A 15,337-nucleotide genomic window follows, 5' to 3' on the forward strand; every position below is an offset into this window, starting at 1 on the left:
GAAGGAAGGAAGGAAGGAAGGAAGGAAGGAAGGAAGGAAGGAAGGAAGGAAGGAAGGAAGGGAGAGGGGGAAGAAAGGAGGGAAGGTGGGAGGAAATTAGTTCATCTGGGCTCAAAAAAATCTATGATACATGATAAGGTTATCTGTTATCTGTAATAAACAACTATTCTGTTTAATTCATTTTCCCCTCTAAGATAGGTTTGTAAAGTACCAGAAATCTTTCATACATGACTTTCTTCCTTTAAAATTTTTTGTTAAAAAATTCCTGTTTTGATATGGATTCTAAAGTCATTTCTTGAGGAAAGGTCCTGCTTTGCTCAAAATATACAAAGGCAAACACAATTCATTGCTCTGTGACTATACTGTACTCTTGATCTATATACTCAGATGATTTTGACAATACATAATAAGTTTTCAATAACTGCATATTTAATATTACTAATATAATTTACCCAATATATTTTCTATATATTTTTTCTTTTAAGATCTATTTAATTCCTACATTTCTAACTTAATCTTGTCCAATTCATTAAATTAACCATATTTATTTACTAATGTTATTCCACAGTTCATCAAATGATTTATATGAATATTAAAAAAAGCAGAAATCCATTTGACATCTTGATTAATCTCCATTAATTTTTCAATATATGTCTCATATAATTTGAAAAAATTAAAATTCTTGAACGTAGTACTCACTCATGAAGAACTGGCCGTGCTACTGTTTCTCCAAACTTATGGGCTTTGTAAAACAGAGTATATAGGAAAGGTAATAAGGTATAGCGAATATTCAAATAGTGCCTTGATGAATTAACCAAAAGAGAATTCTGTCCAAAAAATGCTGGATCCTGATGCTATGGAATAAAAAGGAAATTGACATTAAAAACGCTAACATGTGAATGAAAATTAAAGAGAAGCATTTAAGCTATTTTTGAAATGCAAATTATATACATTTTAGTTTGTGTATGAAAACTTGAAATTGTTCCTCTTTCATCATCAAAGTATATAAGTATTTTTAGTTTTTATATTTTTATTTGGATATGTTTTAATTAAACTTTGTTTTAAACTGGGCATTTTTCATTTTTATATATTAGAGATGAAAAGATATTTTAACGAAGAATTTTCACCTATATTATTTGTGGTAGACTGCATTATTGGCTCCAATTTTCATGCTTCCTGTACCTCCAACCTTTGCTGTATAACTCTGAAATCCCTACCAATAAAATGGAGTGTATTTTCCATCAAGTGCACTTGACTTTGTGCTCAGCTAAGTGACATACTTTGGCCAATGGAGTTTTAGTAACATGCGACCCATTCATGTAAAGGCTTGAAATGTGCTTGCCTGAGGACTTACTGCCTTGTGCCTTGTCCTTGCCATTAGGAAAAAAAGCCCAGGTAGTCTACTGGCCCAGAGATACAGGGAACAGAGCAGCTTGGCCAGCTCTTGTAGCTGAAGGACAGCTTATAACCTGAAGAACAGCTTTCCTGCTAAGCCCATGCTAGATCAGTGGACTCTCTTAGTCTAGGCGCAGTGATATGAGCAAACCTGCTTAGATCTCCTGTTATGGGTAGCAAAATTATACTGAGGGCACCAGCTGCTGCCTCCCTTGATTCACCATCATGTTTACTCTGAAGACATTTCCCTTTGGCTGCTCCCAGCTAATCAATGGGCATGGTGGGAGTACTATTCAGGCCCATTCATAGAAAACGCAGGACATTTCCAAGGTCATCTTTGCACTGAGGACTCACCACTGCGCTGAGTGGAAACTTCCTTAGAATTGGGCTGCAGCGTGTGACTCTCTTTAAAAACCCGCTTTCCTTGCCTTCATCGTCACCAGATTCAGACCCCAATTGTGATGTGAAGGCTCTCTCTCTTTATTTTCTCCTCTCCCTCCCCTTTATCCTTTACAAGTTTTTCACTAATAAATCTCTATCATGTCTGTCTCAGCATCTGCTTTTTGGGGTCAGAAATTAACACACAGTGTAATATAATTCATATCAGTATTCCCCATGAGCACAAATTTCTTGAAAGCATGTCTCAGAAGATTAGGTAATGACTAATCTCCAATTTATACCTCTTACTTTTGTTCTGTCATGCCTTCTTCCAGGCTGAGCTCTGAGTGGTTGTCCCTCTTCTCAAACAGAATTAAGGCCCTATGTGTAACTAGTGTGTAAACAATGAATCATTTCTTAACATGCACTTAGTTGACTTAATGGTCTCACCTAATTTTCCCAGTTTCTCTGAGAAATATGTTTCTGAGAGCCCAGAGCATGATACGGTAAATGTTAGTTTTATTTTTTCCCAAGCTGTCATTCCAGTTTTACTTATTATGGAAAGACTCTGGACTCAAACTACTTTTACAGTGTCTTGAACTTTTTGTGTTTCTTTAATGAAACAAAAACTGTAAATCCTTAATATTACCTTGTAATTTTTATGAAAGAAAAATTACCTGGAATTTACATTGTTGGAATCCAAGAATCTAGACTCAAAACCCTTTGGCTTTAATTTTAAGTATTAAGTTATTTTAAGTTAAAGTGATCTAATTTCCTTGTAATGCTTTATGCTTAAATAAGGTATTTATGTTGTGACCCCATTACATTTCACGATTCCTTTATTTGACCATTTTTTAAATATACAAAATATTTATAGGCCTTGAGAAGGGAACTTCTAACTCCTCTTTAAAATTTATGCTACAAACTTTCAGCCCCTTTCTTCTACAGATATAAATTTAAGTACATTGCTAAAACTAGAATAAGGTTTTATTTCAAAACATGGAGAAGAAAAGGAATTTACCTCATATATATCACCATTATGGTTCCTGGAAAATGGATAAAAGGCCCCAAGTTGCATCCACCTCCTGCAAAGCTCTTCTGTGGTATTAACCACAAATCCACAGATGTCCGCTCCAACCTAAATAACAAATATATCTATCATTCATAGTGTAAAGAGTCTCAAATTTGCCTAGGGCATCACATTTTATGCCTCAACAGATTAACCTGCATTACTTACAATCTTTATTTTACTGTCTTCATATATTCTTCCTTAACTTAGTTTTTTATTTTCCATTTTTGCTATTTATTTGCCTCTAATTGCATCATTTTACACTTTTTTTCACTCTTTATACACTATTACTCTCATGTATTTATTTTCTCCTTTGATCTAATCATTGTTAATCTATAGTGTGAATTTATATTATTAAAATGTGTTGTTTCTTAATCCAAAACTCCCCTCCCATGATCTGATTTTTTCCATTTATAATATATTACTGTAATAGTAAAATAGTGAAAAAAATGGTGTCTAACATGTAGCCATTAAAATTTCATTTCTCTTCCTTTAAGGACCCTCCAGGAAAAACTCTTATCCTTAATTTAGTATGTTCACACTTATTTAAATGTTTACAGTCATTTCTTTATTTTTCTAAATAGTATGTAAATATCCATAAACAAAATCTAGTATTTTTTGCATGTTTATTAACTTTATATAAATGGCAGACTGTATGAATGACATTGCATTTCATTTTTTTCTCAAGGTACTATTGTTGTGAGATTCACTTACGTTAATGTGGCTCTAGTTTTCTCTCATATGGGATCTCATGACTATGAAAAATGTTCCTATCAAACTTACTTGTAGGCTTTTTTGTGAGTAATATTCTATGGAAATATATATACACACACACACACACACACACATATTTACCTTTACTCTATGGTATTATATATACGTTTATATATACAAATATTTTCAAGATTATTTCTCTGGTTTATTGGAAATGCACATTGTTTAATCAAAACCAGCTGTAACCATTAGTAAGCACATTCACAGTACATGAAAATTTCCTTTGTTCCATTTCTTGTCAATTCCTGTTATATTTCGACTTTTAATTTTTGCCACCTATATATACGATATGTATACCTCACTAAAATTTTAACTTGTATTTCTCTAATTACTATGGAAGTTGGGAACTTTTTCATATTCTTACTGAGTCCATATTGGTTTCTCTTCCTACAGAATTACCTGTTTACAACCTTTGCTAATTTTTCCATTGTTTTACCTTCTACAAATTTACAGTAGGTAGTTGAAATTGAGTATTAGTCATTTATTGACTATATGAATTGAAAATGTCATTTTAACTTTTAAAATAGTCTTTTAATGAACAAAAGTTTTTATTTTGTTACAGTAAAATTTATATTTCTTTATTATTTGTGCCTTCTGTGATTTGCTTAGGAAATTATACCTCTAACCCAACATCACAGAGTTACTCATATGTTTTTCTAATATGTTTAAAGTTTACTTTTCTTTTTAAAAAAAATTTGTTTTAACATTTATTTATTTTTGAGACAGAGAGAGACAGAGCATGAACGGGGGAGGGTCAGAGAGAGAGGGAGGCACAGAATCGGAAGCAGGCTCCAGGCTCTGAGCCATCAGCCCAGAGCCCAACGCAGGGCTCGAACTCACGGACCGCGAGATCGTGACCTGAGCTGAAGTCGGACACTTAACCAACTGAGCCACCCAGGCGCCTCTAAAGTTTACTTTTCATACATAGCTCTTTAATCTATCTGGGATTGATTTTTGTGTGAAGTGTAAGTCATGGACCCATTTTATTTTATTATGAATAAATGATACTTCACATATGAATATTTGATACTTTCCTCACTGATTTATAGTGATAGTGCAATCAGTTAATGCATTTCATTAATGCATGAGCCTATTCCATATTATGCCATATTATTCTCTTTGAATATACAGAGTCAAGAATTGTGCTATATTACTGTTGTATTGGATAGGGTGAATCCTCGTGCTCTTTTCTACTTCTTTACATTGTATTGTCTCCCACATGAAGTTTAAATAATCTTTTATGTTCCCCAAACTCACTTTATAGTTTAAATTGGAATATCACTAATGATGGATAATAGTTTGGGGAGAATGTATATTTCTAATATATTAAGCTTTATTATCTATGAACATGGCATGTATTTAATTTAGCTACTTAAAATTTTCTCAAAACTATCCTACATTTACTTTTAATATTTACTCCTGGTAACTGTGTATTAATTACTTGCTATAATAAATTAACACTTTATCTTAAAATACATTGTAACATTGCTTATTTCTTTCAACCTTTTTTAGACAAAATTTGCCAAAAATCTATTTTATTCAAATTTCCAAAGTCATCTTTGTAATTTCATTTTATTAATTTTTCTCTAGAAACTTTGCTTCCCTGCATTAATGTCTTCTCTTATTTTCATTCCTTACTTCTTTATTTAGGTTTATTCTACTTTGTTTTTTCCATTTTCTTAATTAATGCACTTTATTCATTAATATTCAGCCTTTTTTGTTTTTAATCTAAGCAGTTAAGGCTGTAAGTTTTCCTCTAAAACAAATTTAGTTGACAACTTATAGTTTTGATATTAAGTATAATTGCTAGCACTCAGTTCTAAGGATTTATTCCCCCCCTCTGTTTCCATTCAGTTTGTTTTTTCACTCATGAATCATTTTAAAATGCGTTTTTTAATTTCCCAAGTCAAGACTCTTGAGTGTGTGTGTGTGTGTGTGTGTGCGCGTGCGCACACACACGTGTGTGATTTTTGTTGTTATTTGGTTGGGTTTTTTTTTAATATGAAATTTATTGTCAAATTGGTTTCCATACAACACCCAGTGCTCATCTCAACAGGTGCCCTCCTCAGTACCCATCACCCACCCACCCCTCCCTACCACCGCCCATCAACCCTCAGATTGTTGTCAGTTTTTAAGAGTCTCTTATGGTTTGGCTCCCTCCCTCTCTAACTTTTTTTTTTTTTTCCTTCCTCTCCCCCATGGTCTTCTGTCACGTTTCTCAGGTTTTCATTTTGTTTTGTGCATATGAAAGAAAGAACAAATGAACCACTATAATTTCCTAACACATTTTACATTTTTTTATGTAGTGGCTCTCTTTAATGTTCAATTATCAACACTGCATACATTTTTTATTTGATATAGAGACTGATTAGATTCTAAATATCCAGAGTTGCCTGGAACAAATTTTCTCTGCTTTTAAAATTTGAGACTTCTCTCTGTCTTTATTTTTTATCTTTTATTTTTTTCTTTTAAATACAGGAAACAGCTTTATTGGTTTTTATCTTAAACTGACAATCTAGTATTTAAAGATATTTAGACTTTTGACATTTATCTTTATTACCACTATATTTGGATTTTTCCCTACCATCTTATCTGGGGCTTTATTTACTTTATAAAAGCTTTTCCTTTGCTTTGTTTATATTGATATTTGTTTCATGTATTATTTTGAGTTCCTTGAATTTTATTTATTCCTATTTCTCATTCTAATGGCTAGAATGTTATAGATACCACCTATATTCTTTTTTTTTTCATAAATTCCCTAAGAATAAAGATTGGATTTTTCTGTAAAATACATTTAATCATTTTATTGAAGATTATTAAGATCACATTACAAAATTAAAAGTCATGCACAGCTAATATAAATGACACTGTATGAAATTGCTTACCAATGGCATTCCAAATAAATTGAACTCTAGCATTCCTGTGATAGACCATTCCATTTGCTCCCATGAAGCAGTGTTGTCCCCTAACCAGTGTGCAGCATAGCTTCCAGACCCAGCAAAAGTTGAGCGGGTGAGAATGAAGCTTCTCTTATTAGGGAAAACTTTCTCTATGGCTCTAAAAGTAAAAGCAAATGAATAAATCAGATTTATTTTTAAATAACTTTTTATTGAACTTTTGTACCAATTTTGTATTTATCTACCAATGTTTACTTAACAACATTCCAGTCAGGGAAAGGAAATCAGACTTTGATTTCCTTTACCAAATTAAATAAACATACTTTTTGTATCCACTCAACACTTGTTTTTAAAATATATGGTTTAAACTCTCTGAAATCCTTTTTTAACCTGAAATGTCGTAATCTGAACTTGAACTGTCTACAAAGTTTTGAGATGCAATGATGCTAATGATATATTAATGTCTGTATTTTCAAATATTAGCACGCAATGTTGGGATGAAAGTTACATATTTGAGAGGCATTTTATTTTGTTTGTATCTAAAAGTTTACTATCCACAACTACTAGCATTATTTATCTCACCTCTATTTGGTACCTGAGTATTATTGATAATTTTTTTCTATAAATAGGAAATATTCAGGAAAGATACAAAGTAGATTTAGTATATAAAATTATCCAGACTACCTTAGTAAAAGGATATAATGGTATTCTCAGGTGGTTTTTCTATATTAATATCTTTATAACATTGAACTATAGTGTTGCTATTTCCTTGTAGAATTTATTTATTTATACACTTCAATATATAAATGCTCTACTGAGTTTAAAAAGTGAAGTAACTGGGGCGCCTGGGTGGCGCAGTCGGTTAGGCGTCCGACTTCAGCCAGGTCACGATCTCGCGGTCCGGGAGTTCGAGCCCCACATCGGGCTCTGGGCTGATGGCTCAGAGCCTGGAGCCTGTTTCCGATTCTGTGTCTCCCTCTCTCTCTGCCCCTCCCCCGTTCATGCTCTGTCTCTCTCTGTCCCAAAAATAAATAAACGTTGAAAAAAAAAAAATTTAAAAAGTGAAGTAACCAAACTCTATGAAGATAATGTATAAGAGTTGAGATACCACGGTATGTTTTGGGACTAGACAAATGTAGGTGTGTCTTTAAATTTAATCATATTTATTTAATTCTGAAAAAGATTAAAAAATTATTGAGGTCGGGATCTCGGTTTTATTGACTATTGCATTGTAGCTTCTTATATAATACTTGAGAAAGAATAGGCAATCAGGGTAAGATTATCCCCTTCCTTTGTTTTGTAACTTGTTATTTTTTTGCATCCAAGTACACAGGGCATTAGAAAGTTACTTTGTGAGATACTACATAGAAAACTACATTTTAATTGAAACGCTTGATTTTAAAAAGACCTACTCTAGAAGCACCACTCTCTCAGGCCAATTGTGTAGTTCATGCTTAGAACATAATTATATTCAGAGATAGCAAAGTGAATCAAAATTTTGAAGCGTACTTTAAATCTATGAATTAAAAAAGGACCACAGTTAAATACATACACCACATAGTTCTTGATGAACTAAGTTCCAAATTCATGAAGATTAGTAGAAGTACTGACACCATGAAAATACTATCTTTCTTTGCTTTCTTACTCTTGCTCTTTTCTAACAATATTAGTGTATTACAACATATTTCTAGACAATAAGTATGAAAGAGGTTTCTGAATGAAACTGCACTTACTTCTCTGTGGCTATAGCCATGCTGTATCCATAGAGGCTGTGAACATCATACTGTTTCCCCCAGTACTGCACAGCATCCATGCAAATTGTTTTGGAATACATGAGTTTGTCAAGAATATCTTAGAAAAAATATGTAAGAAATGTTTCTTAAGAGAGAGTTTCCATTTTAAGCTTCATAATCCTTATGTACACAATATATATGTACACATATATATACCTATTTGTATTATACGTCACACAAATATATATACCCTTTTAACGCTTTCTAGGTTAGTTTATTTAAATATAATTTAATTTTATATATGTACATCTGTTACACAATTACAAACCATCCAAATCCCTGCTTTTCAGGTTTTTTATTGTGCTTCAACTTACAGGCTTATGTGGTGTTGCAATAATTACTGTCATCTTCAGATGTACTTATTGCTGTCTATTCTCCCCTAAGAGCAAATCTTTCTTTGGTTGTATTTTTTACCCACTTTTAATGGTGAAAAACTTATTTTTTAGAATATGTGACATGTAACTATTCCCATTTGGTTCATTCTAAATACTGCACAAATTACTGCATAAGGCTCGTGGAAAGAAGTTGATCATTTAAATTATAATTTCAAACAAATTGTGTTTCTTTTCATTAATTATTTGATCATGGGCAGTTTATCAGTAATAAAGAGAAATCAATAATCTTTCCCAAAATTTAAAATCATTCTTCTTTTCTTAAGCATAAAAATTTTAGCCCAAAAGTAACACAAAAACAGACAAAAACACATTGATTTCAGGGACTCAAAATTTTATCAAGGTTTGTGATATAGAAATATATGCTAGAATTTACCAGGAAAATTATTCTTAATTAATGGTAAGTAAATAACCAAATAAAATTTACCAGGAGTAAAAGGTGGATAATTCAGTTTATTGTCATTGCATCCTTTTTTTGAACCTTGAACAAAACTGGAAACTTCATTCATGTCCTAAATGGATATAACATGAAGAACAGCAGATTTTAAGTGATAACAGAGGTAACCTGTATGGGATTCAGGGATTGTATATAACAAAAATGTATTTAACTTACCTAGTTTTAATTATACCTATAAAATATTAATAACATTATAAGTATTAAGCAACTGTCTTTTCCAAGTAGTTGTATCAATTTTCTCAAGGTGAGTCCACCATTGTGCCACACTTCTGGCACATTCATTTATGCACCATCGTTTGCTCATCTTACCTGACATTTATCTAGTTTCTGTGATGTGCACTGCCAACCACAAGGCACAGCATGTTTTGTATAGCCCTTCATTCCTACACTCTCATGAGAGAGTGAAAGTGAAAATAGGTAAATAGCATTTTAGCATTAAATGAAAATAGTTATGACCTTACTTAACCCCTTGAACAGTCTCAGGGAACCCTAGGGCAGCTGGACCACATTATAAGAACCAGTAACCTAAACATTTCTTGGAGGCAGAATTGTGGGGATGTGTTTATAGATTTTTTGCCGTGTAAACATAAGCCGCGATAGTATCTTGCCACATACTAGTTTGTGACCATTACTTTAAAAAAATAAAGGCTTTGAACTAAAAAGATAATATATATAAAATTATATATCACACTACACATGCTCAAAAAATAATCTATTTCTTTTTCCTTCTCTGTTAATTGCATTGTAGGGCTTCCACACATGTTTGAAGCTTATTTCCCACATGTCTATAATATGCAGTCTCTGCTCTCACAAAGACTTCATACTCGGTCAAGTCCCTTGTTACTATTGTTTTTCTTCAGAAGGAATACATTTTCTTTATGACTCTTTTTTTCTTCCATACACATCATGCCCAGATGGAATCAATGTGAAACATTAAAGTTGCAAAATAAATTTTTCATCATTAAAAGGTAAATGTTTTCATTTCCCAAATATTTTCTCTTTAAAAAAGGTTTTAATGTTTATTTTATTTCATGTTTTTTTTTGAGAGAGAGAGAGACAGAGAGACAGAGTATGAGTGGGTGAGGGGCAGAGAGAGGGAGACAGAATCTGAAGCAGGGTCCAGGCTCTGAGCTGTCAGCACAGAGCCTGATACAGGGCTTGAACTAACTAACAGAACTGAGTCATGACATCATGAGCCTAGATGTCACTTAATCGACTGAGCCACCCAGACTCCAAATATTTTCTTAATAGCCACAAAGAAGAAAAATTATGTAGTTATTCTACAGTATTGGGGTTACTTTATTGAAATTACCTGGAATATTATATTCAATTTGATTTTCTTATGTCTAGTAAAATTAATACAAAGAGATACTATAGTTGGGCCGCCAATAATTTTAGATGAACCTAAGCACTTTTCTTCATGAATCCATGAACCAAATTATATCTAAAAACAATTTCAACTGCTGACATTCATAATTGGGAATCAAGTTGCATTATTTTAAATTTTAACTTTTTCTAAACTATTCAGCATCTTATATGTATAATTATTCTTGAGAAAATACAAAGCAAAACACTTAACTATGAAATTTATGTTATTTTATTAGAATTATGTACTTGCAAATTGAAATAAAAATCACAAGTTCTTCCAGCATTTGCTCAAAATAGACATAATTTATGTAACTTAAGAATAAACATAATTTTTAAAGAAATTAATTTATTTCACATGAAAAAACTGATCAAAAATATTTGTTTAATCATTAATATTATACTGTATGTTAACTGGAATTTAAATAAAAATTAAGATAAAATTAATTATTTTATCATGCAACCATGTAAATAAGAGTAAATCAAATGTTTGATTTCACCAGTTCACAATATAAAGGAAAAGAGTCTCTGTACTCCAGAAGATAAATGTATTCATCTATTAGAGGGAAAAAAACCACTTTTACATGATTGTAACCATATTTTACAATAAACACAATATTTGCTATTTGATTATTTATTTTTAAAATATCCTACCTACTTGGAAAGATTTGTTATTAATTAAACATACTACACATAATGTAATAGAATTTATTTGTATCTCTTTCAATGTATTTTGTATATTTGCACTTTTGAAAATTCTGAAAGTATTTTTCCCTAATGTCTATAAATTATTTAAATGATGCTACATGTATTTAGTGTCATTTAAAAATCAACTCAATTAGTATTTTTAATATTACAACCAGCAGGTTGAAAGCAGTGGAAGTCACAAGGCAAAGGCCTCAGTGAATTGATAGTAATAAGTATACCTACAGATATTCAAGTATCATTCAAACCATCCCAAATCGAGTAATGATTATTCTTAGGAATTGTCAATGCCATTTTTAGGGATGTTTCTGAAAGTTCTTTTCTTTAAAATCCATTGAAAATTGTGTACAAAAGTTTGGCAACTTTTTAAAATAAAACACTTTAAAAAAATCTTGGTATTTCATAATTTCATCACTTCATATTTAAACTAAGTCTACAGAGAGGGAAGATGGCGGCGTAGGAGGATGCTGGGCTCACCGCACGTCCTGCTGATCACTTAGATTCCACCTACACCTGCCTAAATAACCCAGAAAACCACCAGAGGATTAGCAGAACGGAGTCGCCGGAGCCAAGTGCAGACGAGAGGCCCACGAAAGAGGGTAGGAAGGGCGGCGAGGCGGTGCACGCTCCACGGACTGGCGGGAGGGAGCCGGGGCGGAGGGGCGGCTCGCCAGCCAAGCAGAGCCCCCGAGTCTGGCTTGCAAAAAGCGGAGGGGCCTGACGGACTGTGTTCCGACATCAAGCGCGACTTAGCTGCTGGGAGGTCATAAGTTAACAGCTCTGCTCAGAAAGCGGGAAGGTTGGAGGACAAAGGGAAGGAGAGCTGCTGAGCCCCCTGACGACAGAGCTCAGTTTGGTGGGGAACAAAGGCGCTCGCCAGCGCCATCTCCCCCGCCCATCCCCCAGCCAAAATCCCAAAGAGAACCAGTTCCTGCCAGGGAACTTGCTCGCTCCACGCAAACACCCAACTCTGCGCTTCTGCGGAGCCAAACCTCCGGCAGCGGATCTGACTCCCTCCTGCAGCCACAGGGCCCCTCCTGAAGTGGATCACCTAAGGAGAAGCAAGCTAAGCCTGCCCCTACTGACTCTGTGCACCTTGCCTACCCACCCCAGCTAAGACGCCAGATCCCCAGCATCACAAGCCTGGCAGTGTGCAAGTAGCCCAGACAGGCCACCCCACCCCACAGTGAATCCCGCCCCTAGGAGAGGGGAAGAGAAGGCACGCACCAGTCTGACTGTGGCCCCAGCGGTGGGCTGGGGGCAGACATCAGGTCTGACTGCGGCTCCGCCCACCAACTCCAGCTATACACCACAGCACAGGGGAAGTGCCCTGCAGGTCCTCACCACGCCAGGGACTATCCAAAATGACCAAGCGGAAGAATTCCCCTCAGAAGAATCTCCAGGAAATAACAACAGCTAATGAGCTGATCAAAAAGGATTTAAATAATATAACAGAAAGTGAATTTAGAATAATAGTCATAAAAGTAATCGCTGGGCTTGAAAACAGTATAGCTGACAGCAGAGAATCTCTTGCTACAGAGATCAAGGGACTAAGGAACAGTCACGAGGAGCTGAAAAACGCTTTAAACGAAATGCATAACAAAATGGAAACCACCACGGCTCGGATTGAAGAGGCAGAGGAGAGAATAGGTGAACTAGAAGATAAAGTTATGGAAAAAGAGGAAGCTGAGAAAAAGAGAGATAAAAAAATCCAGGAGTATGAGGGGAAAATTAGAGAACTAAGTGATACACTAAGAAGAAATAATCTACGCATAATTGGTATCCCAGAGGAGGAAGAGAGAGGGAAAGGTGCTGAAGGGGTACTTGAAGAAATCATAGCTGAGAACTTCCCTGAAGTGGGGAAGGAAAAAGGCATTGAAATCCAAGAGGCACAGAGAACTCCCTTCAGACGTAACTTGAATCGATCTTCTGCACGACATATCATAGTGAAACTGGCAAAATACAAGGATAAAGAGAAAATTCTGAAAGCAGCAAGGGGTAAACGTGCCCTCACATATAAAGGGAGACCTATAAGACTCGTGACTGATCTCTCTTTTGAAACTTGGCAGGCCAGAAAGAGTTGGCACGAGATTTTCAGTGTGCTAGACAGAAAAAATATGCAGCCGAGAATCCTTTATCCAGCAAGTCTGTCATTTAGAATAGAAGGAGAGATAAAGGTCTTCCCAAACAAACAAAAACTGAAGGAATTTGTCACCACTAAACCAGCCCTCCAAGAGATCCTAAGGGGGACCCTGTGAGACAAAGTACCAGAGACATCACTACAAGCATAAAACATACAGACATCACAATGACTCTAAACCCGTATCTTTCTATAATAACACTGAATGTAAATGGATTAAATGCGCCAACCAAAAGACATAGGGTATCAGAATGGATAAAAAAACAAGACCCATCTATTTGCTGTCTACAAGAGACTCATTTTAGACCTGAGGACACCTTGAGATTGAGAGTGAGGGGATGGAGAACTATTTATCATGCTACTGGAAGCCAAAAGAAAGCTGGAGTAGCCATACTTATATCAGACAAACTAGACTTTAAATTAAAGGCTGTAACAAAGATGAAGAAGGACATTATAAAATAGTGACAGGGTCTATCCATCAGGAAGAGCTAACAATTATAAATGTCTATGCGCCGAATACCAGAGCGCCCAAATATATAAAACAATTACTCATAAACATAAGCAACCTTATTGAGAAGAATGTGGTCATTGCAGGGGACTTTAACACCCCACTTACAGAAATGGATAGATCATCTAGACACATGGTCAATAAAGAAACAAGGGCCCTGAATGAGACGTTGGATCAGATGGACTTGACAGATATATTTAGAACTCTGCATCCCAAAGCAACAGAATAGACTTTCTTCTCGAGTGCACATGGAACATTCTCCAAGATAGATCACATACTGGGTCACAAAACAGCCCTTCATAAGTTTACAAGAATTGAAATCATACCATGCATACTTTCAGACCACAATGCTGTGAAGCTTGAAATCAACCACAGAAAAAAGTCTGGAAAACCTCCAAAAGCATGGAGGTTAAAGAACACCCTACTAACGAATGAGTGGGTCAACCAGGCAATTAGAGAAGAAATTAAAAAATATATGGAAACAAACGAAAATGAAAATACAACAATCCAAACGCTTTGGGACGCAGCGAAGGCAGTCCTGAGAGGAAAATACATTGCAATCCAGGCCTATCTCAAGAAACAAGAAAAATCCCAAATACAAAATCTAACAGCACACCTAAAGGAAATAGAAGCAGAACAGCAAAGGCAGCCTAAACCCAGCAGAAGAAGAGAAATAATAAAGATCAGAGCAGAAATAAACAATATAGAATCTAAAAAAACTGTAGAGCAGATCAACGAAACCAAGAGTTGGTTTTTTGAAAAAATAAACAAAATTGACAAACCTCTAGCCAGGCTTCTCAAAAAGAAAAGGGAGATGACCCAAATAGATAAAATCATGAATGAAAATGGAATGATTACAACCAATCCCTCAGAGATACAAACAATCATCAGGGAATACTATGAAAAATTATATGCCAACAAATTGGACAACCTGGAAGAAATGGACAAATTCCTGAACACCCACACTCTTCCAAAACTCAATCAGGAGGAAATAGAAAGCTTGAACAGACCCATCACCAGCGAAGAAATTGAATCGGTTATCAAAAATCTCCCAACAAATAAGAGTCCAGGACCAGATGGCTTCCCAGGGGAGTTCTACCAGACGTTTAAAGCAGAGATAAAACCTATCCTTCTCAAGCTATTCCAAGAAATAGAAAGGGAAGGAAAACTTCCAGACTCATTCTATGAAGCCAGTATTACTTTGATTCCTAAACCAGACAGAGACCCAGTAAAAAAAGAGAACTACAGGCCAATATCCCTGATGAATATGGATGCAAAAATTCTCAATAAGATACTAGCAAATCGAATTCAACGGCATATAAAAAGAATTATTCACCATGATCAAGTGGGATTCATTCCTGGGATGCAGGGCTGGTTCAACATTCGCAAATCAATCAACGTGATACATCACATTAACAAAAAAAAAGAGAAAAACCATATGATCCTGTCAATCGATGCAGAAAA

The 15,337-nt window shown here is 34.8% G+C and overlaps 1 protein-coding gene across 2 annotated transcripts in view; it reads right to left on the reverse strand.

The window, feature by feature from the left end:
• The window catches only part of SI (sucrase-isomaltase), a 176,541-nt gene that overhangs the window by 73,260 nt on the left and 87,944 nt on the right, over positions 1–15,337 (reverse strand). For both annotated transcript variants that reach the window (XM_040480663.1, XM_040480662.1), the window contains 5 exons: positions 9,126–9,210; positions 8,247–8,364; positions 6,502–6,673; positions 2,795–2,911; positions 700–854 (listed from right to left, as the gene is read on the reverse strand). In XM_040480663.1, the coding sequence (XP_040336597.1) occupies positions 700–854; positions 2,795–2,911; positions 6,502–6,673; positions 8,247–8,364; positions 9,126–9,210 (647 nt within the window). The remainder of the gene's footprint in view (positions 1–699; positions 855–2,794; positions 2,912–6,501; positions 6,674–8,246; positions 8,365–9,125; positions 9,211–15,337) is intronic.

This window comes from Herpailurus yagouaroundi, unplaced genomic scaffold (assembly GCF_014898765.1).
Source record: "Herpailurus yagouaroundi ecotype Mexico unplaced genomic scaffold, PumYag 159, whole genome shotgun sequence".
NCBI lineage: Eukaryota > Metazoa > Chordata > Mammalia > Carnivora > Felidae > Herpailurus > Herpailurus yagouaroundi.